Raw genomic sequence first — 24415 nt, forward strand, 5'->3', positions numbered from 1 at the left:
CTCCCCCAGCGGGCGTGCATCGAGGACCTCCCTAGGGAGACGCCCGAGAGGCATCCTAACCAGATGCCCGAACTACCTAAGCTGGCTCCTTTCCAAGCGAAGAAGCAGCAACTCTACTCCGAGTTTCTCCCGCGTGACTGAACTTCAGTTCTCAACTGCTCACCCTATCTCTAAGGGAGACTAGCCACCCGTCTGAGAAAACTTATTTTGGCCACTCGTATCCGCAACCTTATTCTTTTGGTCATGACCCACACCATAGCTCCATAGGTGAGAATAGGGACGGAAATTGCTTGGTAGACAGAGAGCTTTGCCTTCTGGCTCAGCTCTCTTTTCGTCCCAACAGTGCGGTACAGAGACTGCAATACCGCCCCTGCCACTCCGATTCTCCGGCTGATCTCCTTCTCCGTCCTCCCCTCACTGACTTACTCCCGTGCACACGGACACAGCTCTCACTTTGGGTGTACAGAGATTGATGGCCCTCAACAAGGTCCCCCTCACCCCATACTCATGCAGGTTAAATTCTGATAGTTATCATTGCTAACGTGTTTGTTCACATAACAGGAGTCTCACCGTCTCTCCAGCTATTTTTGAACAGTGAAATACTTTTTCAGAATCAGGTCTAGTCTAGTCATTTTATCCAATCATCTTTGTTAATCCTGTAGGCCTATCCTAGTTATATCTCTCCTGATTGGATACAATTGGTATACTGGCATGACAAATCTACTTCCTGTCTTCTAGAGCTGGAGAAATGGGGAGATCCTTGTTACTGAACAAACATTCCTTATCAATAATGGAGTGTTATATAGCACTTATTTTATCAAAATATATCACTTGAACCCCCTTCAAGTCAGCTGTTTTTCATGGCACACACGTTGCAATAATCACCGGATCATAGGTTTGCACCGAACAACATCAAGGATCAGACCCTTCCTCACCAAAGTTGGTGGTGAAAACAATACAGTTTTGAGGTAGCCTACTTTTCCTTTAGTATTTCCCTTGTTTTACACTTTATGCTTCTTCTGTAATGCTATATTAGTAGAAAACAGGGAATGGGAAATAATAATGCTTCCTCTAAAAACGTAAAAGGATAAAAAAAAAAAAAAAGTATTCTAGACTTCTAATACTGTCCTCTAGATTCTAAATCGGACACAAAAGACTATTCAGACAACACAAAACCACATGGGTATTTTGCAGTTTGTTCAAAGCCAAAATGGTCGCGGTTCTGACGTCAGTCTGATTGGTTTGAACGGGTTTGAACTCAGCGTTTCACAAAAAGACAACGTCCTCGATGTCCCCCGAGGGAGTTAATAAAAAGCTTCAGGAAATTAACAAATCAAGCTCTTTGTTTCCCTAAATAGTCGAGTGGTGTAAAATGTGATTTAAGTTTATTGGATCAAAACACATGTGATTCCTACAGTATGTTTTCCCACGGTTTTCCATTTATACTGGCTCTGGTAAACTGGGGACATTAAAACCCACAGTGTTCTTTACTTTCCTTATACAATTTGCATTGAACAATACGAGCCAGTCCTGCACTATGCCATTAATGCTGACATTTTTATTCTGGAAAGGCTGCGGAATATTTTGGCTTAAATGTATCTTTATTTAATGGCATCGTTAATGTGCATGTGGCTCAGGCCTTTATTATCTCCGTAAAAACAGGGGGTAAAAGTGTGTGTGAGGCTGTGAGTGCTGCTACTTTTGAATCAAACGTCCTTTGGATTTATAGAAAACATTGGTGTCACAGTGACAGAACCACAACACACAAAGTTCTCAGTTCAACAACTACCAATTTCCATCCACGATGATCAGCAACAGCTGAACGCACTCAACTTCCATTGGGAAAATGTTACAAATCCAGAAACAGGGGAAACTGTTTTCAAGTCCAAAGGCTGTTCTCCAAACTTCACACATCCTTATGAATCATTCTTCCCTTGACCATGTCCCCACCATCAGTGGTTTGACCATGTCCCCACCATCAGTGGTTTTTGGTGAAGTAAAAGTATCAATAGCCACAATGTAGGCCTACTTAAAAGTATCAAAGTACTCATTAATTATGCAGAATGTCACAAGCCATCATCATTGGTAGTTGGTGCATTTATATAGCTATATGTGCATTCATACACCTATGGTGTAGGAAACCATGCAACCAACGCATGGGACACGTTCTTACTGGAGGTAATTGGACGTGTCAAAATCTGTTTCGCGTTTCTCAGAGCTCGGTTCTATTTTGGAGCGTCAGTGCGTGCCACACACACAATCTGAAACAACTTGGAGCAATGCCGAATGGTAACCCCTTTTACGTTCTTTTTTTATTTAGTCTTGACGAGCATCAGTGATGCTTTCATTGCGTCACGGCAATAACATGAAAGTGGGTCAGGTCAGGTGAGACCGTAGTTTACCAGAACCAGATCTGATTACCTTGCTTCAGGGTTGATTTTTATCCAGCAGGCTCACATGAGGTTGGCCTAAATTTAACTCACATCTCTGCTATTTAGTTTCCATTTTGTTCTCTTCTCTTCATTATTTCATAACACAACTTCTACTTACTACCCCAATTGGCTTATTCACAAGGAAATAGAGGATGCAACTTCAAACATTTTATGCTTGAAGAGCATAAAAAAGGCGATTCATCAGTCTGATGAATGTAAAAAAATCACACCCGTGTGAACTGAGTGGTGTAAGGTTTTATATAGCATGATCAGCTGTGGTCTGACGTAATGTCTGACGTAATGAAATAAGGTAAGGTATTATGTAGCCTGATCAGCTCTGATCTGACGTAATGAAATCACACCTGGATGTGATTTCACAACTGGCTTTTTTTGCGCAGAGAAAATGACCACGGTTGCTACGGTCATCCAGTTCACCCGGGTGTGATTTAATTACGTCAGAAATTATTTTGAACATAGCAACCATGGTCATTTTTTTATGCACACAAAAGCCAGTTGTAGGAGTGGTTTACACCACTCAAAAAAAGGATATTTTTCTTCTAACATGTTAAGCTTAAAATAAGGCATCAGTGAGGGTCCTATAGCTATAGTGGTTAGGGCTTGTACCACAATTAGCCCTTCACTAAGTCCCTCCCCAACCCATCCTTGTCCAATAGGCACGTTAGCAGTGAAGAAAGCTTGACCTGCATAGCAACCGTTGCTAAACTATTTGGATTGGCATTGGACAATCGCTTTGTGGGGTGGGATTTAGTGAAGGGCTAATTGGATAGGCAGCGAATATCTATTCGATTTCCGGCCCATGTCACTGCTGTTGCTCACTCTCTCGCCCGCTCGCTAAAATATCCCCAAAATAACAAAAATAATAAGGCATGGGATGGTACAATGATGAATACAATCTTTAAGTAAATCCTACTATAATGTGCAAAAACTCAGTCTGTCAGTCTTGTAGTTCACATATTGACATATTGACCAACTTCAAACTCGACGCATACACTGGGGCATGCATACTTGGGTGGCATCTATGCCCATACATGGGCATGCCCATATACAGTACGAGACCGACCATCTTCAAACTTGGCGTGCGTATTGGCGAGGACCCGAGGCGTGTTGTGTTGTGTACCAAGTGGGAAGTTGGTCGTATCAACAGATCTCCAAACATTATCAATAGAACCACAAATCTCCATTCATCATCAATATGATGACTGGCCTAGACTCCATATTTGGACATGCCTGTCACAAAACTCCATATACTGAATGTGCATAAAAGGGACACAGACAGACAGACAGACAGACAGACAGACAGACAGAGGGTACTCTGACAAAGGATACAATGGTTATTGTATAACCGGGTGGGGCATGCATTTCCAACTTGCATTGTTCTCGACTTGCATTGTTCCAAATGGGCAATGTATTAAATAAGCTCCCTTTCATTTCCCTGCGAGTGGCTGAGATAAGAGGGGGAATTGGGGTGAGGCATGTGTTCTTTCAACAGACACCTGCCATAGTAGACATTTAACTGTATTTATATTGTCATTATTCCATCCTCCTCAGGCCCTTTGTCTTACACTATAGCAGTGGTTTTCAACCAGTGGTCCGGGGACCACCAGTGGTCCTTGAGGAGGTTCCAGGTGGTCCCCAGCTAAATTATGGAGAGTTGGTAACTAAATGGACCCTTATACTGTAGATCTTTAACCCTTACGGGTCCATTTGGTTTCATTTTACGCTCTCAAGAGTTACAAGAGTTACATTTTTGTTAAAAATCTGCATTACTTAATTTACAAGAAGTCTACACATATCACTCCTAATGGTACCAACATCAATACAGCATGGAATAGTGGACAAAATCTTATCCAACGATAACAAAATATTCTTTAGTTTTCGGTCTGAGAGGCTAAATGTCATTGAATGGTGGTCTGTGGTTCAAATAATGGACCTTGATGTGAAAACCCCTGCAATATAGCATGAAATAGTCTTAAGAGTTTATGGATGGGCATGAATCAAGCTCTTACTTTCCCAATATGACATCATTTCAGCATGATGTCAGTAGAACCTTTTTTTTTCTTTTTTTCTTTTTAAGTTTTCCATCTATTAGTTCCTTCACGGCAATAAAAGGCTGTGACAAAAACCTTAACCAAAACAAGACTAGGCCTCCTAGCTAGGCCATGCTTGCCATCCTTAGGGAGCCCATACTCTCATCAGTATGGCTAAAACAGAAAGAAAACACAACATGTACATATTATAAATGCCAAGGTGGCATATTTTATTTGATAGCCCCTCCTCTATGTCCAGCTTTTGGTGTGTGTAACCCACTTTTTGTCCTAACAAACGTGAAATGCCATTGACAATGAATGGGCAATTTTGAGTGTTTGTGTAAACACAAACATTGTGAAACACAAACATTGATGACAAAGGTGAGGATGCAAATTGTGATTGGCCGGAATGAGACGATACGATAAGAGCGATAAGAGTGCCCTCACTTCACACAGGTGTGATTTTACCATTTTAAACAGCAAAATGTAAAATGAAATAGAATGCAATTACTATAAAGAAAAGATACAAAGTGCCTTTAAAACAAGTGGAAATCGCCTCACAGCTAGAAGGTCCTGGGTTCAATTCCCACTCGGAACGCTGTGGGCGCTGGCGGTGTGTCTCCTCCTCCGCGTTATTGGTGCCCATAACCGAGGCGGGGTTGGCGAAAGGGCCTTTCTGTGTGGAGTTTGCATGTTCTCCCCGTGTCCCCTAGGGTAGGTACCCTCACAAAAAACATGCAGTAATCCTGGTCTCTAAACCGCCTCCCCCTGGCCAGCCGGGGCACCTGATGGAGGGGAAAGGAACTGGTTGGAATAACGTGTTCCTTCCACGCGCTACGTCCAACCAGGGAAACTCCCCCCTGTCAGGTGTAAAGGAGCAACTTGGACACTCAGGCATGAAGGAAGCATGAGTTCAAGTCCGTTGCTCTCCCCATGTCCCCCATATATGGGGACTAGGTTGGCGGAGGGTGTGTAGAGCCCAGGATCACATTAGATAATTGACACAGGGGTGAAAACAAGTGGACATTTTGACCTAAAGGTGGTGCTAGAGCAAAGGCCAGGGTATCACCAAAATGTACAAGCAAATTTTACATTTTGAGTGTACGTGGCACCCGAGTTGAAGGTCATGCAAAGGTTCACAAAAATGCACAGAAATAATTTCCGCAAGTTAAGAATCAAGTTAAACTGAGTTCCAAGAAGTTCTGGCATAAAAACGGGAGGGGCGGGAAGAACAGCTAGTTAACTAGGACAGCAGAGCTCTTCTCATAATGGCCTCCATGCAACAGGTCCTTCATGCTGTCTGGAACCAGGCCAGTAGATTACGCCTGTATTGAGTGCAGCCTGTGTTGCTCTGATGTCTGCAGACACGTGTGGCATAATCAGAACCTGTGTTGCCATGTCCGCTTAATATAAGCGTTGATGGGCTTGTTTTTCTGTAGCCTTTGTAGTAGTAAATGTTGATAGTTGCGGCTGGTGGTTTTTCAGGGCTTGTTTCTTAAGTGTAGTTGCTTATTTTGGGCTTTTTTCCTAACGTTGTTTAAACCTGTGGTTCTCAAACATTTTCCTGTCGAGGAGCCTCAAATGAGTATGTATTTGTCCACATCTGAAAATATCAGAGTGCCAGTGACCCCCATACAAGATTTGTCTATTTGAAATGTTTCACACATGTTCTAAATATTTCAAAGAATTTTTTTTTTGAGGGCCCTCCTATATACCATATAGCCATTGTCTACATCACCATTACATCACCTAATCAACATGAGTTAGACTTTAATATATTAGCGCCCCTCACTTCACACGGGTGTGATTTTTTATTTTGGAAATAGCAAATATACAAGCTCACATTTGAGCTTGTAGATCGGCTGTTTTCAAAAAGCCAATGTAAACAATAAGTTTAGAGTGTTCATACAGTAAGCTATAGTTTTCATAGACCTGGCTACTTGTTTATCTCACCTCGTGGCTGACGCAACAACAGAGCCAGTCCAACTTCAATGTTCATGCTCTTGTACCGTGATTTACCGTAATAGCAGCACTTGGCTGTAAATTGCGTCGTAGGGTATTCTCTACTGAAAGTACCAGAGAGAAAACATGTGCATCAAACATAATTATACAACCCCTATAAGGTCAAGTGAACACACGGTACAGTAATGTAAACAAAGCAAAGCATTTTCAATTGAATATTGGGGGGGAATCTTTAGCCGCAGGCTAAATGGCTTTATACGCGCAGAGTTCTTTTTTCCCTTGCATTGAATACAGATGCAGGCTAAACATAATAAGACACACATGACTCACATGCGGTGACGTCTGCAGATTGCATGTGTAAACCACCAACTTGTGGCTGGAGTGCAGCCTCGACTGTAGTGTACCCAGTGACTCCTGGGTGACGTTATACCCGGATGTGACTGTAATGAGCAAGAACAACATTTACTTGTCGTTTTTCTCCAGTATTCTGCTTTTAAGAATTAAGAAACAGGTTACCTCTAAAACTTTGCAAGTGTATCACTTAAAAGGTAAACCAGTGGTTTCACACACACACTCTCACACACACACACACACACACACACACACACACACACACACACACACACACACACACACACACACACACACACACACACACACACACACACACACACACACACACACACACACACACACACACACACACACACACACACACACACACACACACACACACACACACACACACACACACACACACACACACACACACACACACACACACACAGAGAGAAACCATGGCAACGTGGCTTTCATAAACAGTTTACTGGAAGTGTTTTGAAGAGTGAAGTAAAGGTGGTTGCCGCTGCCAGCGAAACACAGAGAGAGAGAGAGGGCCCTGTGTATTAAGTCAGATGTGACACAGTTGATGCCTTGCAGAGCCAAGGCTGTGGAAAGTCGGACGCGTGCATGGGAACCTGTGAGAGCGAGGAAAGACTGATCCATCCCAGCTGGCCCCTCATCATCATCATCATCATCATCATCATCATCTCTCCCCGCTCTGCTTCTGCTCTGTTTCACACTCGAGCCAAGATTTATGCTTCGTCGCAGGACGGTCTCACGTGCCCAAAATAGCCCATCGAGTGCACAGTTTCTCAACGCCCGGTCCGGGGGCCCACCAGGGGTCCAAAATGGACCGTACGGGTCCATTCTGTAGCTCAGTGTGTACTTGTCCTTTGGGACGCCAATGTTCATCGTAGAATTGTCTGTGTTGCGACCCATAGGGGTCCATTTGGTTCCATTTGTACACTCTCAGAGTTACAGACAGATGGTGACATCGAGAATCAGCAATCTATAGTAGTAACTGTAGTATTTTTGGCACATAACACCACCGTGAGGAGGTTATGAATGAAGCATTAGACAAGCAAATCCTGTCTTTTACAGTTCTTGGTGTGCAGAAAAAGAGGCCAAGGAGAGAAAGGCAGAGTGAAACAAACAAAAAAATCACATTGTCAGCTTTGACTCTATGGCTATGCCAACTGGCATCATGTGAAGGCTTTGACTCTATGGCTATGCCAACTGGCATCATGTGAAGGCTTTGACTCTATGGCTATGCCAACTGGCATCATGTGGACTGGACTCACCAACATGACTCTATGGCTATGCCAACTGGCATCATGTGAAGGCTTTGACTCTATGGCTATGCCAACTGGCATCATGTGAAGGCTTTGACTCTATGGCTATGCCAACTGGCATCATGTGAAGGCTGGACTCACGAACATGAGTAAAAAGGTGGTAATTCAGTGTATTCAAAGTGCCTGCAGTACACCCTTTAGTCATACAGTGTTTAATATGCACTCATACATCCTATCCCACGCAAGCAGACTGCGAGCTGACATAATTAACGTCTTCGCAGGACAGCGACGTGACAGCATACCAGCTCACAGAGAAGAGAAGAGAAGAGAAGAGAAGAGAAGAGAAGAGAAGAGAAGAGAAGAGAAGAGAAGAGAAGAGAAGAGAAGAGAGTTGTTATTTTTCTGCAAAAAGACAGCCCAGTATGGTAAACGATTTAACAGCATTGCCAAGCATACTCAAACAGTTACGTACAATCATAACACTGACAATATGGCCCCTCCGAGTTTGACAAACCTTACGTTAGCCTCATTACTGATGTGAGCTGTGTGTGTGTGTGTGTGTGTGTGTGTGTGTGTGTGTGTGTGTGTGTGTGTGTGTGTGTGTGTGCGCACGCACGCTTGAGGCTACTTCCAGAAAACATACTCTTTTTTTTGGATGAAGAAACTCGGGGGTTGTAACGGAGAAGGAAATGAGAAGAGGCAGAGAGGGAGAAGACACAGGAAATTTGGCCTGCCTGCATCATTGTGGTTCACAGGCTTGAAGTGTATTGTGTCTGTGCAGAGGGATAGAGACAGGCGAGGGCCTAACCACAGACATGGACGTTGGAATGGTGAGGTCCGTGTTTGTGCCGCACCAGGATGTTTGTTTGAGTCATTCTGTAATCATCATGTAGCTAGTAAGGCCATATGGTGATCCTAAACTGTCTTCACGACTCACTTACGTACAATTATGTGATTTGTCATTACTTACAAGCAAAGTGACACAAAAATTATGAGATAAAATACTATATGGTTTCCACATGCAGAATTGTTTGATTTGTTTACTTAAAGTTTAATTAAAGCTTCAATCCAGAAGTTATTTTAACATTAACATTTCCAGTGTCAGTGTCAGGTACTAGGACAGTGGCCGTCCGGTGATTATCTTAACATTGTCTTCTCACTCAACAGTAAACTAACCAACATACAGTATAAGTGTATACAGGGTATATGTACCAGTTACAATCTAAGGACTTTTAAGACCTTAAAAATAGCCGATCTACAAGCTCACAGCACCTAGCAGTGTGAGGTGTTGTGAGCTTGTAGATCGGCTATTTTCACAACATTTATCTGTGGAACCGAGTCAAACTAAATGTAATGCCAACAATTCCAAGTGCTTGTCAGGGTGGGGGATTCCCAGTCCAAATATGAGGGGAGGAGTTCAAATAGGATTATTTTGGAGGGTCGCGGCTTGAAAAGTTTGAGAACCTTTGGGGTAATAAAGACAGACTGGTTATCAACTAACCGATCTACAACCCGACAACTCATGGCATCTTCACCTACTGTACAGTATAATTACATCTCTAAAACATGGATGGCAGGTGGTTATCTGTATGCGCATGCTTAAAGTGAATGGCACATCGAGTGACAAATCGAGTGGCAAAGCAACAGGCAAAGTGAGTTTAACATCGTTTAATGTTGTTTAATGCAATCAGACAGGACTTTTCTGTGTGGATGTATGGGCTGTCAAGGCCAGAAAGTAGTTTTTTGCTACTCCGTAGGCGTTCCTGCATAACTTCCTGGTTTGATGATGATGTCACGCGCATAATCTCTATTGCAGCACTACTGGACTTTATGGTCCATTATGATGTATTTGTTTATTTATGCTGTAGCCTATATTTTACTCTATTTAAAAAAGGAAAGGGTTGATTATTTTATTTTAGAGTAGTTCCGTACATCGAGTAAGTGTTGTACTCCAGAAAAATGCCGCCGTCAGTCGGGGCCGGGGTCTCGAATGTGCTTAATTGTCAATCAGATTGTTCATTGCTGGATTATGCATGGTAAATCAACAGCATTCTCACATGAAGTGTGTTACGATGTCTTGGGGCCTAGCTTGCATAACCAGATAGAGCAATCAATTTAAGCCCCACTAACATTGTTACCTAATTCTGATCTGTAGTCAGTCAACCCTGAAAAAGCATCCCAAGGTGATTGTGCACACGAGCGAATACACAGATACATTTAATTTGGTCTGACGGGCTGTGTAGTCACTGTGAGAACAATACAGGAATGCTTATCTACAGTAGTATGACAACACAGTATCACAGACAAATAGACACATGTACATATTGCCGGATGGATTCTTGTGTCAATTTCATTCAGGGTGTGTAAAAACAACTATAACTAGAAAAAGTGCCCTTCTGGGCACAGGTCTCCACCAGGAGGATAGGAGTGTGTGTGTGATGTTTGTCAAAATGTTTAGGAGCAATATATAAACATGTGTGTGTGTGTGTGTGTGTGTGTGTGTGTGTGTGTGTGTGTGTGTGTGTGTGTGTGTGTGTGTGTGTGTGTGACGCGGCTTGGCCTGTTGTAGCGCCACCATGAGGCTGATTTGAAAACTGTCAAGTGGCATTTCTTCCAAAGCCTAGTGGGAATATGCATGCACAGTTTCACCACAATCGGACGCTGCGTTGAGTAGTTGTGGCGATTTGTACAAAGCGGGTAGAAAGCGGGCTACTCCTGAAAAGTTTAGAAGCCAATCGTAGCCAATGAGGGTGGATTATGAGAAATCAAACAAACCCGTCTTGATCACATGACTATGAAGAGCATGTGTACCGATTTGCGTGAAATTTGGATAAAATCTGAAGGAGTAATATTAGAAAATGTGTTTTACATATGTCGGCCTCCTGGTGGCGCTATAAAGAGCAGATGTGAAAAATTCCAGGCAAAGGTTTTTCCTTGGCCTCTAGGGAGTTGGCATACAAAGTTATCCACAGATCCGTGCAGTTAGAGGTAAAAACACTTTTCGGCCAGTTATAGCGCCACCATGAGGCTGAGTTGAAAATGTTCATGTGGCATTTCCTCCTCGGCCTAGTGGAAATGTGCGTGCACAATTTCACGGAAATCACACGATGTGTTCATGATTTGCAGCATTTTGTTTGAAACTGAGCACTCCTGCAAACTTTGGAAGCCAATCTTAGCCAATCAGGATGGAGTCTGAGAAATCTGAAAGACCCGTTTCGTTGAATGGCTCTAGAGAGACTGTGTACCAATTTGCGTGATTTTGGGACAAAATCTGTAGGTGTACTGTCCAAAAACTTGTTTTGCACAAAGCGGCCTCCTGGTGGCGCTATAACAGGCCATTCTGGAAATTTTGGGGCAGAGGTTCATCGTTGGCATCCAGGGAGTGTGTGTGCAAAATTTGGCATCGACCGGGTTAACGGTGCCGGAGATTAGCTGTTCACAGACGGAAGGACGGACGGACGGACGGACACACACACACACACGGACGGAGTGCAAAACATACTCTCTCCCCATGCCTTCGGCCTGGTGGAGACAAAAAGAGATACGCTATCAGAAGATTAGCACACAGGATTATGCTGCATATGGGAGAGATGCGGCCATGTGTCCTTCCTGAAGAAGGGATAGTGTATTTATGTAACACTGTGAGTGGTTGGTAAACATCCCTTTTAGACTGGACATATGAGTTCTCAAAATAGTTATCGCCTAATTCAGTGTTTCTCAACCTGTGGGGTCACCACATGATTTATTGTTAAGGGACCTGCAAGCTCGAAGGTCCCTTATTGTATTTGTCTATTTTTTCCCCTTCCCCCTCCGCCAAAAATAGCAGTTCTGGCTGATCAGTGCAGTCCATTTTTGTGAAACGCAGGAATATCGTAGAGGGCTATGGCAAACGGTGAAGACGCAAAGCCCACGACCATTGGCCAAAGGGTGGCGCTATAGCACTCAATTGAAAATGCAAACTTTGAACAGGCATAGCTCATGAACCATTTGACCGTCAGTAATACAACTTTGATACGCATAGTCGTCTCATCATGCTGAACAACTTTCGTGTTCTGACTTTTGACCTCTGACCTTTAGTTCTCCCACCATTTTGAATTATATGAACATCTGTTAAAATCGATCTCCATCTTTGATCAAAATGCAGGAATCTTACTACACATGAACCATGGACCAATATCTAAAAACTGGTGTCTCGTTTGTTTTAGTTAAAAAATGTAGCTTTTATGAGCCAATGAGGGGGGGGGGGGGGGGGGGGGGGGGGGGGGCAATCGTTGAATGAAACCTTTGAACAGGCATAACTCATGCCTCGTTTGGCCAAAAGCCATGGATCTTGTTTACACATGTGCCCTGACTCATGCGGAACATATCTGTCACTTTGACCAGTAAGCGCCACCCTCAGACTTTCCGCCATTTTGAGCAGTTTAAAAAAACGCTCATACCCGATTTTCTGCTGAGATTTTTGAGCAATTTGCGTGAAACGTGTTGTTGCCATGAACTGGGGCTTTGTGATCCAGCACCGACTCAACCAGATCACAGCGTGGACAGTGACACATCTAACATCCTTGGCATCAACAGTACAATTACTGCTAATATTATAATGGCTTGATGCACAAAATGTTGCTTAGGCATATTGCTTTTCTGCTTGGTCCCATCTTATCGCTGCTTGCAGCTATTTTCACACTTGAACGACGAATTACTGAGCTGCATTCAAGACACTTGCCTTGTGTCTGACACCTGACTTGTAACACTTAGAAGAATAATCACCTGCACAGAATTTCTTGACAGAAAGTAGCTCATAGCATGTCTACGGTGGATTTTTGAGTGGTGCAACCACTCCAACGAACAGCAATGTCCGTGTCCGTGTTTGTGTGTGACTATGTGACCAGTACCAATGAGTACCAAAAGTGGCGCTGTTGTGCCAGAAACGGAGAGAGAGAGATAGTGCTGCATGTTGCCTGCTAATGAGAGAGAGAGAGAGAGGCGGGGGGGGGGGGGGATTTGCCCCACTCGGTTCACACGGGTGTGATTTTTATTAAACAAAAGCTCGGCAGATTGAAAGAGGATAATTCAAGCTTGGCCTAGAGCTGCAATGTTGGTGAGTTTAACGTTGTTTAATACAAGCAGATCGCAAATGCAAATTGGATGAATGGGGAGTCAATGGAGGGTATTGCAACTCTAGATTCATCCCATTAGAAAAAAATCTAGAGTTGCAAATTGCGGCTAACTAGTATAGAGCCTAGCCCCTTTCAGTACCCTCGGTTACCTTTTCTGAAGTTTGGACGCGGTACCCTAGGGTCCCTGACAGCTTATCCCACCCTCCATACATGTACATATACTAATACTCTCTGTTCACGGAGAGCGGCGGCACCACTTGAGTGTTGGTGAGTAGTTTAAAAAATGCATAATACAGCTATAGGAGACCGCCGCAACGTGTACGAAATGGCATTAACCGCCGATGCCGTTAAGTACTTTTTTTGAAATTTTGCTTCGCTGAACTTATCTCTCCTATCTCTCCTTGACTTCCTTATTGACTTCCCATTGTACCGCCTCCCGCACCGTGACTGGCTAGCTGCACGTCCTAGTTACTGCCTCTGATTGGCCGACCGCGTACATGCAGGATGTTTATAATGCTGCATTGCTGTTGTGTCGTGGGAGGCGGGACATGGGAAGTGAGGAAGAGAGAATTTCAGAGAAGCCAAAACTTTTTAAAAAAACGTAACGGCATCGGCGGTTAATGCCATTTCGTACACGTTGCGGCGGTCTCCTATAGCTGTGTTATGTATCTCACCAACACTCAAGCGGCGCCGCCGCTCTCCGTGAACAGAGAGTATGTACATCTGCATCCTATGGAGGGTGGAATAAGCTGTCAGGGACCCTAGGGTACCACGTCCAAACTTAAGAAAAGGTAACCGAGGGTCCCGAAAGGGGCTTCCCTGAGGGACTCATCTCAACCAAGTATAGAGTTTAGTGATTAATTAGAACACAGATTAGCAAAAGCATGCTATAAGGATCAATCCTGCCATGAAAATGTGTCCTATGGCTGTGTATATATGGCAATTAATATAGAGAATACCACCCGACCCAACCCATCAACATATAACTGAACTGAAGGTTGACTCACCACTTTGGAAGTGACCATTCTTCATTTGGATAGCTGCTGCAGTCTTCAGTAATCCAATGCGTCTGACTATCAGAGATTTGATCAGTGTCATTTATCATTAACCTGTATACTGTTTGAAGTCTGCTGCTCACTTGAAGAACTATCCACTCCAATCAATCAATTTCAAGGAAAAGGGATGGGTGTGATCAGAATGCACATCACACACACTCATGGTGTTACAAAACAAAACAAAAAACATGAAATCACTAAATGACACCAGATACGGTATCAATAAACACAAAGTCACACAACATAATCCCATAACACATTCCCATAATAACACAACTAGCAATAATAACACACTTCCTGGTGCCCCAGGGCATGCTGGTACATTGTAACCAGGACACACCCCCTTTTTAACTCATTAAAACTGGGAAAGCATCAGTGTCATTTTAGATTTTAGATATATTTTAACCATTATTTTATACAAGCTGTAACTTTGTGCCCCGATATGAGTTTGTAGATCTGCTATTTCTGAAAAATCTTGAAAATGTGTGTAAATCATTGAATATATATTTTTAAAGTGATGTTTTAACTAAAATCTTTGCTTCTCAATATTTTGAGATGGGGGTCCACGGCCAGTCGGCCACATATCATTTTGGGGTCCTTGATTTGAAAAAGTTTGAGAACCACTGTCTGTCAATAATGCTAGGATTTAGAAGACATTTGTAGAAGAGTTTGTAGGTCTTAACAAACATGACACACTTCAGACCAATCCCATGCCAAACATGCATACATGATGCAACAAAAGTATGCAGGAGATGCAAAAAGAATAGAGCACCGAAGTCCTGACGTCACTGTCAGTAGAGGGCGTCAGTCCACAGGTTCATGTACTGTACTTTTTATTTGCATTGTAATCTCCATAGGGGGATTTTAGATCGCCTCATATAAGAACTGTGTTTGAAAAATAAACAGATCACCCCGGCCTTTTCACTCATATGGATATGAAGCATCGACTGAAGGTGGAAATGTACAAATATACCCAAAGAGTAACAAAATAAGCGTTAGAAACGAGTCAAACAACCCAGAGACTACATTTCCGGGTAGGCGGGTGGCTGCATCTGCCCGTCGCACAACAGAAACTGAATGTCAATTACGTTTATTTTTTTATTTTTTTTATTGATATTTAATGTTTCGTGGTTAGTACGAGTCGAGTCACCACCAGCTGAGCTTACGTCAACGAGGAATCTCAGGAACGCAATGTGTTGACAGCTGGGCGTGACGTATATTAGCAGCGACATTGCCTTCATATGTAGTTTCAAGGCTTTTGCGGCCACATTAATTCCATTTTCTCCAGAAACTGGCTGTATCAAATATGAATGGACATCATTAACGACGCACAGCCACTCCCCTGACAGAAAGGTCGGGGTGGTCGGTTTATTTTTCAAAAACAGTTCTTATATGAACTAAGCGACCTAAAATCGCCCTATGGAGATTTCAATGCAAATAACAAAATCACACCCGTGTGAACTGAGTGGTGCAAGGTCTTATATAGCCTGATCAGCTGTGGTCTGACGTAATGTCAGTGACCATAGTAACCATGCTCATTTTTTTGGGTCCCACGTACAGGTACACACATACATAGACACATAGATACATAGATACAGACAAAGCTGGTTGTTGGAGTGGTTTGCACCACTCAAAAATACATGAACCTGTGTATTGGTGCCCTCTACTGAAAGTGACGTCAGACTTCGGTGCTCTATTTAGTTTTATTCTAAATAGTGGAAAATCCTGTTTGCGGAAAAGGCTTTGGCCTATAATTGGGAGTTCCGTTTTTAGTCTACAACTCAAAAACCTGTGGTGATCTATTTGAAAATGGAGCTTTTATAACTTACTCAGATTTAAAAGAGGAATTTGACCTTGGAAATGATGGTACATTCTGGAAATATTTACAAATGAGACACTGTCTGGGCAGTACTCTTGATACTGTTGCAAATTCACTAGTTGAATATCTAAAGTTACCACATGAAGCTCATATTGCATCTGTTTTTTACAAAATGTCAAAATAACTGCTGGGAGGTACATGTGAGTCTCAAATTGATTTGGCAGAATGATTTGGGGGTTGACATTGAAAATGAGCATTGGAGAAGAATTATAGCAAATGTAGGAAGTGGAATTAGAGAAGCAAGAGGGAAATGTATTCAGTATAAGATTATTCATAGATATTATTTTACACCAACTAGATTACTTAAAATGGGAATCGCGGATAATAACACATGTTGGAAATGCAAAGAAGAAATTGGCACATATATGCATATGATTTGGGACTGTCGCATAGTATACCCTTTCTGGTGTAGGGTACTGGAATTCCTTGAGAAATGGGTGGGATTGACATTGCCCAGAGATCCGCGGCTCTGTCTATTAGGGGACAGAACTGCTGTCCCTGGCATATCTAAAAATAATTTCACTATTATAAAGGTTGGACTTGTTACCGCTGCCAGAATACTGTTGCGTCATTGGAAGGTCCCCAGAACACCTGGGCTTAAAGAATGGAATGAAGAAATGATCAAAATAACATCATATGAATATATGTTGGGCAGGGTAGATGGAGAAAGTAAAATGAAAGAGACATGGGATGAGTTCTGGATGTATATGAACCTTAAATGATTTCCTTGTTATTTTTCTTCTTTTTATTTTTTATTTTAACTGTTATGTTTCTTGGACTGGCTATCTGTAAGGTATGTTGTAATGTTTGTAATGCTGCTTTGTACTGAACCTAGATTTTGTACGATTTTGAAAAACAAATAATTGAATTATTAAAAAAAACCTGTGCTGAAATATGAAGTGGGACGTTATTTCAAGGCCATGGCACCGATTCGAAAAACATAATTGGCGAGTGAGTTCCTTTGGTCTACTGGCAGCGTAGAGACTGACTGACCCGAAGGCACAAACACACATACAGGCCCGAAAACATAATCTCTGGCCCCGCCTTCGGGACATAAACACCAGTGTTTATGTACGTGTTCATGCCAAGCTTGAGCCCCTTGTATACCATGGCCCCATATTGAGCTGTTTAGCTGTCCACACACACACACACACACACACACACACACACACACACACACACACACACACACACACACACACACACACACACACACACACACACACACACACACACACACACACACACACACACAAACCTAGGATGAGGAAAAAGGATTAATAAGCTTAGTGTCCGGACCAAAGCTGTCTTGACTCTGTCATTTCCCCCTCTTTCATCCATGGCTCAACTCCACACAGGCGGGGGGGGGGGGGGGGGGGGTGGGGGGGGGACGACAAGGGCTAAGTCTTACGTCCTTATTCTTTTTTTTTTTAAAAGACCTTCCCACTCCGAAGATGCAAAATTCAAGATTTGATTAGACTTTTGGTTCCAGGGGTGACCAGTATAAATCTAATAAATAAATAAATAAATAAATACAAATGTATACTTTGGCTATAGTTACGATGACCCAGGGTAACCGTAGCCTAACATAAAAATTGGACGCCCCTCTTTTCAGCCTTGTGGGTGTTTTTATTCAAATCCATTGACCTCAGGCTGAGCTGAAAACCAAAACAATAAACAAACGGGAACTAAACATAAATTACCTAAATCAAATCAAAAAGTCAAATCACTCACGCCACAAACTCCTAATCAAAATACAGGAGAGAAAACCGGATCAAAATAAAGGCCCCTACAAAAACCCAGGCTGTTGAAAACACTAAAACGCTCTAACATTCTACAAAGTGGCAGGTTGGCTGGCAGTCTGCCCGGAGAGGAAAGAGGAAAGCCCACTGGAGCTGCACGGGGAAAACCGGCCTTGAAGCCTGGAACCAATCATCTCCCTCCAACAACCTGCAAAACCATGCAGTCAGTGCTCACTCAATCAGCCAAGCACACCTGCAGCCCCTCACACTAACACATGTCTCACACCTGCAGCCCCTCACACTAACACATGTCTCACACCTGCAGCCCCTCACACTAACACATGTCTCACACCTGCAGCCCCTCACACAAACACATGTCTCACACACACACAGACCTACAGTACACTGAAGATTGAAAATATTTAGAATTTAGAATAGTTTTGGCATTTAGTACGCTCTTAATCCAGAGCGATACAGTAAAGCAAGGTAAACATGAGGTAATACATCAAATACATAGAAATAGTCATCTAGGATCATAGGTAAACCAAGAACCTATCCTCAGTCTAAACAGTATAATTACATTTATATAAAACAAATCTGTACATTGAAACTATAGGCTGCCAGGTCTAGCAATAAACCTTGCATCTATGTAAACTACATTTTAGTTAGCCTTTGCATAAGCCTGCAAGGTCGTCAAAGCTAGGGCAAGTGCTACGGGATAAGGAGGAGTCTGAAGAGGTGCATGATCGAGCTGCAGGTGTCCTTGACATGAAAATGTTTGAGAAACCACTATACTAGCGCACGCACGCACGCACGCACGCACGCACGCACGCACGCATGCACACACATACTGTACACACACACCAAAATTAAATCAAAAGTTGTCATGGAACCTCAAGCTGTCCATCCATATGTCCAGTCCCACGTTCTGCGCCAGCATGCAGGGACAGATCGAGGAGACCACGGGCTCATAGCAGACAGTGGTGTGGGGTTCCTTAGCAACTCACCACAGAACTGAGCCCAGAATTAAGGCTGAAATATGTTGTCAAAACAACACCGCAATTTACTGATGAACATTATTCATTCAGGCTAGTAGACACCCTTGTGTGTATGTGTGTGTGTGTGTGTGTGTGTGTGTGTGTGTGTGTGTGTGTGTGTGTGTGTGTGTGTGTGTGGGGAGCAGATGGCAGCTGGTAAAGAAGATTAGTCACTATATGGTATATGACTGTCTCTACACTGTAGTGTATGCCTACTTCAAAGGGCTCAGATCTGCCTTAACCCACCCCCCCCCCCCCCCCCCCCATACTCAAAAGAAAAACATGGCCTCCTCAAAACTGATCACAGAGCACCAACTGTTTCCTCCATCAACCCTCTGACCTTGCCTCGACCACCCCAACACACACACACAAACACAAACACAAACACACACGCATGTACGCATGTACGCACGCACGCACGCAGCAAATCCTGATTTTTTTTTCTCACAACAAACAAAAAAACACAAAGAAAAAATAATGTGTCCGAGAGGACATGTGGAAATATAATGTATAATTTCAATCCATTCATTGTATTTTCTGCACAGTAACCACTTAAGCGAAGCGCTATACCTACTTTATTGTTCGATGAATGGCGGAAACAGCCGATCTGAATTACAAGAGAGCTTGTAGATATGCTTTTTTCCCCCTTTGTGCTATTTAAGAAAATGTTGGGAATTTTGTTTTGTTGACATTTTTTGAAAAGGTTTGACAAATTCTTGCCTATAATGATATGCCCAAAACAGGGATGCTAGGCTATTCCAAAAAAGCTCGCACACGTATCTTGATAGTTATAGAAATAATTTAGATGTTTGTTCTTTAGTTTTTTGCACAGATCTTCTCTTCTGGGGGGTCCCTGGCACAAAACAACCTCAGATGGGGGTCCCTGGCACAAAACAATCTCAGATGGGGGTCCGCAGCCAAATATATCAATTTGGGGGCTGTCTGGTTTAGAAGGCATCGGCCTCAGGTTTAAATATTTTATTTTATGTTGTTTTAATTTTTGGGAGATTTGAGATTGGGCATCCGAGGTGAGAGAGAGTGGCTGCGTGTCTGTGAGCACCAGTACAGAATATGTAAACAGATGTGAGCACCAGTACAGTGTATCAACAGATGTGAGCACCAGTACAGTATATAAACGGATGCACAAACACAACCCTGTCATCTCACACTGGCGTGTAGTATTTTGTCAGTGCGTGAGAGGGTTGTAGAACGGACACACGTTTGTCTCAAACAGTATTCAATAGCAGAGGTTGAGTGTACTGTTGATTTTGACAGCAAACTTTGATTTAGTTTTAGTCAGTCTGCTGAATAAAATTCATAGTCATATTTTAGTCATCTGAAAGGTTTTAATTTGCCCTTGTAATGACTTGGTTGCATGCTGAAAATAGCCGATCTACGAGCTCGCAACGCGTCGCACGTCGCAGCACAGTGCGTTTTGAGCTTGTAGATCTACTTTTGAATTTGAATCCTAAAAAGTAACCGTTTTGGTCATGAGGTTTCCACCCCAGAGAGATGATACAATGTTTACTTTAAACATTAAAGGAAGGTAAAAAAAGGTAAATAAGGTAAATAAAAACATTCCAAAGAGACAGGACTTCTTATTTCACCAGTTGGTTGTTTTATTTACCTTTTAGCAATGACACCAAATGTACTCTACTGTCTTTTTCCCGCTTGCTATCATAGGAGATGCGTTTTGAATTGTAAACAGTGAAAATGATAAAATGCATTTCATAAAACTCCTTACAAGCAGTGTATGACTCGGGGGGGGGAAGGGCGGAACGCACCTCGCCCACCTATGTTTTGTTTTATTTCTTTTATAACAATACATGTTATTTTATAGCTTTGAGTCTCTCATATTTACATAGATACAGCCAGATCCCACAGCCATCACATGTGGTGACCTATTGTTTATGTCTTCTTTTTTTTATTAATTCCTTTTTCGAGTAATTTTCTTAAAGAATTATATTTACATCCACAACAATGCCCCGGCTGCCTGCTGCCAGGGAATACAACACAGTTAGAATGTTTCGCTTAAAAACTCATGGAACTACTTGCGCCTGATCTATACGTTGTTACGCTGTTGTGCGGACCGTATCGCACACCGAAAAATAGCCGATGTACGAGCTTGTAGATCTGCTATTTGCGGTGTGTGACGCGCTAGCACGCAACCGAGTATAAATCAGGCTTCACGGTTATTTACTTTACGTTTGTAAGTCAACCTTATAGCTGTAAGTTTTGATTGCGACACGACTCCTAACAAATAAAGTTAATACAGGGCTCAAGCTCATTTATCTTCCTCATACAAATTGAAAACTACTCAAAATAAATGAACAAAAAAATAATATATATATATACACACATACAAAAAAACAAAAAACAAAACAAAAACAAAATATTGCACTTAAAATCCAGGACAGCATTTTGACCTGTTCGGTGGTTTAAGAGGGAAGTGAGAGCTTTCAGCTTAGTGCTTTGGATGGGGATGAAGGTTGGGGGGAGTAGCATTTAGCAGGTAATCTAAATAAATAGGCAAACCTTTGTACAATACGAAGCATTATCTTCTCAACTGTGTCTATGGAATGAGCAATCTCCCAAGTATTGCTCAGTATACCTATGGAGTGCAGGTTTGAACCTAAATATAGATTGAAAAAGAAAAGGAAAAGGAAAAATGTGTAGAAAAACGAGGGAAACCTTGACAGTAAAAATCAAGCTTGGAAGCTTCATAGTTGAGTGCCATATAATGTCCTGAGAATGCTTCCTCGTTCAACTGTCCAGGTGAAGCTACAATGTGAGTGGAAATTGCTCTGGGTTTCCTTTTCTCCTATGTGTCCTTGCTGTTAACGTGAGCATGGCACACAACTGCATTTAATCACAGCTTTGATCCATCCGTCAGCATTGGTAGATTAATGTCCTCTGCCCATTCCTCCGTGGCCTTTGTCTTCACCAGTCTCTCATTGTGTCCTGCCAGTCTTTGGAGTGAATGAGGTGGAACCCTTTGGAGAGGGGCAATGAGTGAATGCAGTGTTTGACAGAAGCGTATGAGTGCGTGTATGGGTGCGTGTGTGCGCACTTTCTATATTATAGACTGTGAAAGGGCAAAAAAGTGACTTGTCGCCCAGTCATTCAGACCTCAAATTCATTAAAAAAAAACGCAACCGCTCCACCAACACTTTAGACACTCGTGAAAAAAGAGAGATATTAAGAGGGACAAAGAGGCAAAAAGAAATGTGTCGTACCAACAGCACTGAAATGGTATCAAAGGACAAAGAGGTGAATCTTAAGGGAGAAGTCAAAAAGGAATAGAAGTGACAAAACAGTACCGGACTGTCTTCATGTCTCAACGCCCTCCTCCCATTTCTCCAGTACATCCGGACAAGAACTTAAATACATTGAGGACAGACAGCGATCAAACATGACAGTGCTCAGATACGCTTGCAGATTCGGTCCTGGGACATATGAGCCTTACTGTTGGAACAAGCAATCAATCCATCCATTCATCCATCCATCCTTCCCACAAGGGTATTGTGTAAACAACATTCCTATCGCAGTGCCATAGTCTCGCCATCTCCTCTCGCACCATAAGAACAGGAATCATAGTGGACAGGATGGCAGAACCTACAAATAAAACAAAAATAAACCACAACTAAAAAAAAGGCAAATAAAGACGTGTGAGCCCTACTGCAGCCCCGTGCTTTGTTTTTTAGTTTTTTCAAGTCTCTGCCCGATATTTTTATTTTCCTCGTTTGTCGTCGTCTTTCTTCAAAATCTCTCTTTCTGGTGTGTCTTAGGACGACGAGGAGGTGGACGTGGAGCTGGCTTTCTTTTGGTTGACTAAGTCCACGTAGAGTTCGGAGCGCAGGAAGCGCGGGTACGAGTCCTTCTCCATTAGTCCGTATATCCTCCTCTGTGCGAGGTCGAAGCAGGAGCGCGTCACATTCTGTAGGTTGTCCTTGGTGTGTTCTCTGGTGTACGAGTCCAGGTTCACCTGAGAAGGAGGCAATCAGAGTGGAGGCCAGTGTTAATTTGGACAGCACATTTTGTTTTAGTCTAGATTTAGCCAACTAAATATAAGATTTTGGTCGACTACAGTTAATTTTGTCTTCGAAAAAGTATTTTGGCGGGCCTTGATGGTTGCATGCTGAACATAGCTGATCTACAAGCTCACAATGCATCGCAGCGCAACACGTTGTGAGCTTGTAGAGCCACTATTTTTAGAGTGCAGACACCCACACAATCAAACATAAAATGACTTGTCTTTTAGTTCTACTGGATTTCTTTCCCTAACATTTTAGTCTAGTTTATTGTTGATGAAATTGTCAATATATTGAAGTTAGTTTGTATTTACAGTAGTTGTCATCAGTGAAAAAGGGCAGTCAACGAACCTTTTTCGTCATAGTTTTAGTCAACAAAATTAACACTGACTATATGGCAAATGTATCATTTCAAGACCGAGTGCTGTTATTTTTGGAGGGTTATATTGTTGTGTTCAGGCGCTGATATTTCCAATATTCATTCCAGTGCTTGAAACAAATGGGCGGGAAACCTATTTTTGTTCACGTCAAGGCAACCAACGGGAACCTATTCATCAGGCATGATGAGCTCACATCCTTTTCCAGATTACTCATTCCATCCCCCATCAGGAAACCCGTTCTGACAAGCCTACCGCATTCATGACTTCACGCCTTTAGTCGACGGAACAATGCTAACGAGGCCTGGAAACCGGCTGCTATTTCCTATTTAGTGAAGGATGTAGCAGCTTTATTTAGTGCCTTGTTTCTCCCGGAATTATTACAAATAATCTACATAAAACCTTTTTGAGTGGTGTAAACCACTCCTACAACTGGCTTTTTTGTGCAGAAAAAATGAGCATGGTTGCTATGTTCACCCTGTTGTAATGACGTAATGAAATCACACCCGGGTGAACAGGGTGAACATAGCAACCATGCTAATTTTTTCTGCACAAACAAAGCCAGGTAATGAAATCACACCCGGGTGTGATTTCATTACGTCAGACATGATTTCATTACGTCAGACAGACCTTACACCACTCAGTTCACACGGGTGTGATTTTATTTGCATATGAAAGGCTTCTGAGAATATGGGTCATTTTAGTACTAACTTACTCAAATCACGGTATAGATAAACGTGTTAAATGAAAGTAAAACAAGGAGCTGCCATTGCTCTCACTCACCTCCTTACAGGACTGGATGGCAATATATTCGGAGAATATTTTCTTGGCTTTGGAGGCCATTTTCGATTGTGACTTGATCTTCTTGTAGTCCTCGCATGCTAGCCAGAATTCCAGATTCTCCTCGCTGAACTCTGTGCGCAGGAATGCCCTGAACGCTGCCAGGCCATCTGAGGGGGAGGAGGAGGAGGAGAAGACGAAGAAATATAGAAGAAGAAGAAGAAGAAGAGAAACAATCATTAGGAGATGACGTGACACCAGAGGCACGTTAACACCACAGCTAAAAGCTGTCAATGATATTTGCACCACCTAAAATAGCCCGGT

General features: G+C 42.6%; 2 protein-coding genes across 6 annotated transcripts in view; both read right to left on the reverse strand.

Annotated features, from left to right (window-relative positions):
- The window catches only part of LOC306939917 (uncharacterized protein), a 43477-nt gene extending 28951 nt beyond the window's left edge, over positions 1-14526 (reverse strand). Inside the window, exon 1 of the mRNA XM_079524728.1 lies at positions 14198-14526. The gene's annotated coding sequence lies outside the window, so the exon portion shown is untranslated. The remainder of the gene's footprint in view (positions 1-14197) is intronic.
- Positions 14527-20498: 5972 nt separating this feature from the next.
- rgs3a (regulator of G protein signaling 3a) overlaps positions 20499-24415 on the reverse strand; it is a 227543-nt gene continuing 223626 nt past the window's right edge. For all 5 annotated transcript variants that reach the window (XM_079524842.1, XM_079524843.1, XM_079524844.1 and 2 more), the window contains 2 exons: positions 24095-24261; positions 20499-22888 (listed from right to left, as the gene is read on the reverse strand). In XM_079524842.1, the coding sequence (XP_079380968.1) occupies positions 22688-22888; positions 24095-24261 (368 nt within the window). In that variant the 3' untranslated portion in view covers positions 20499-22687. The remainder of the gene's footprint in view (positions 22889-24094; positions 24262-24415) is intronic.

This window comes from Electrona antarctica, assembly GCF_951216825.1.
Source record: "Electrona antarctica genome assembly, chromosome: 16".
In the NCBI taxonomy this organism is placed as follows: domain Eukaryota; kingdom Metazoa; phylum Chordata; class Actinopteri; order Myctophiformes; family Myctophidae; genus Electrona; species Electrona antarctica.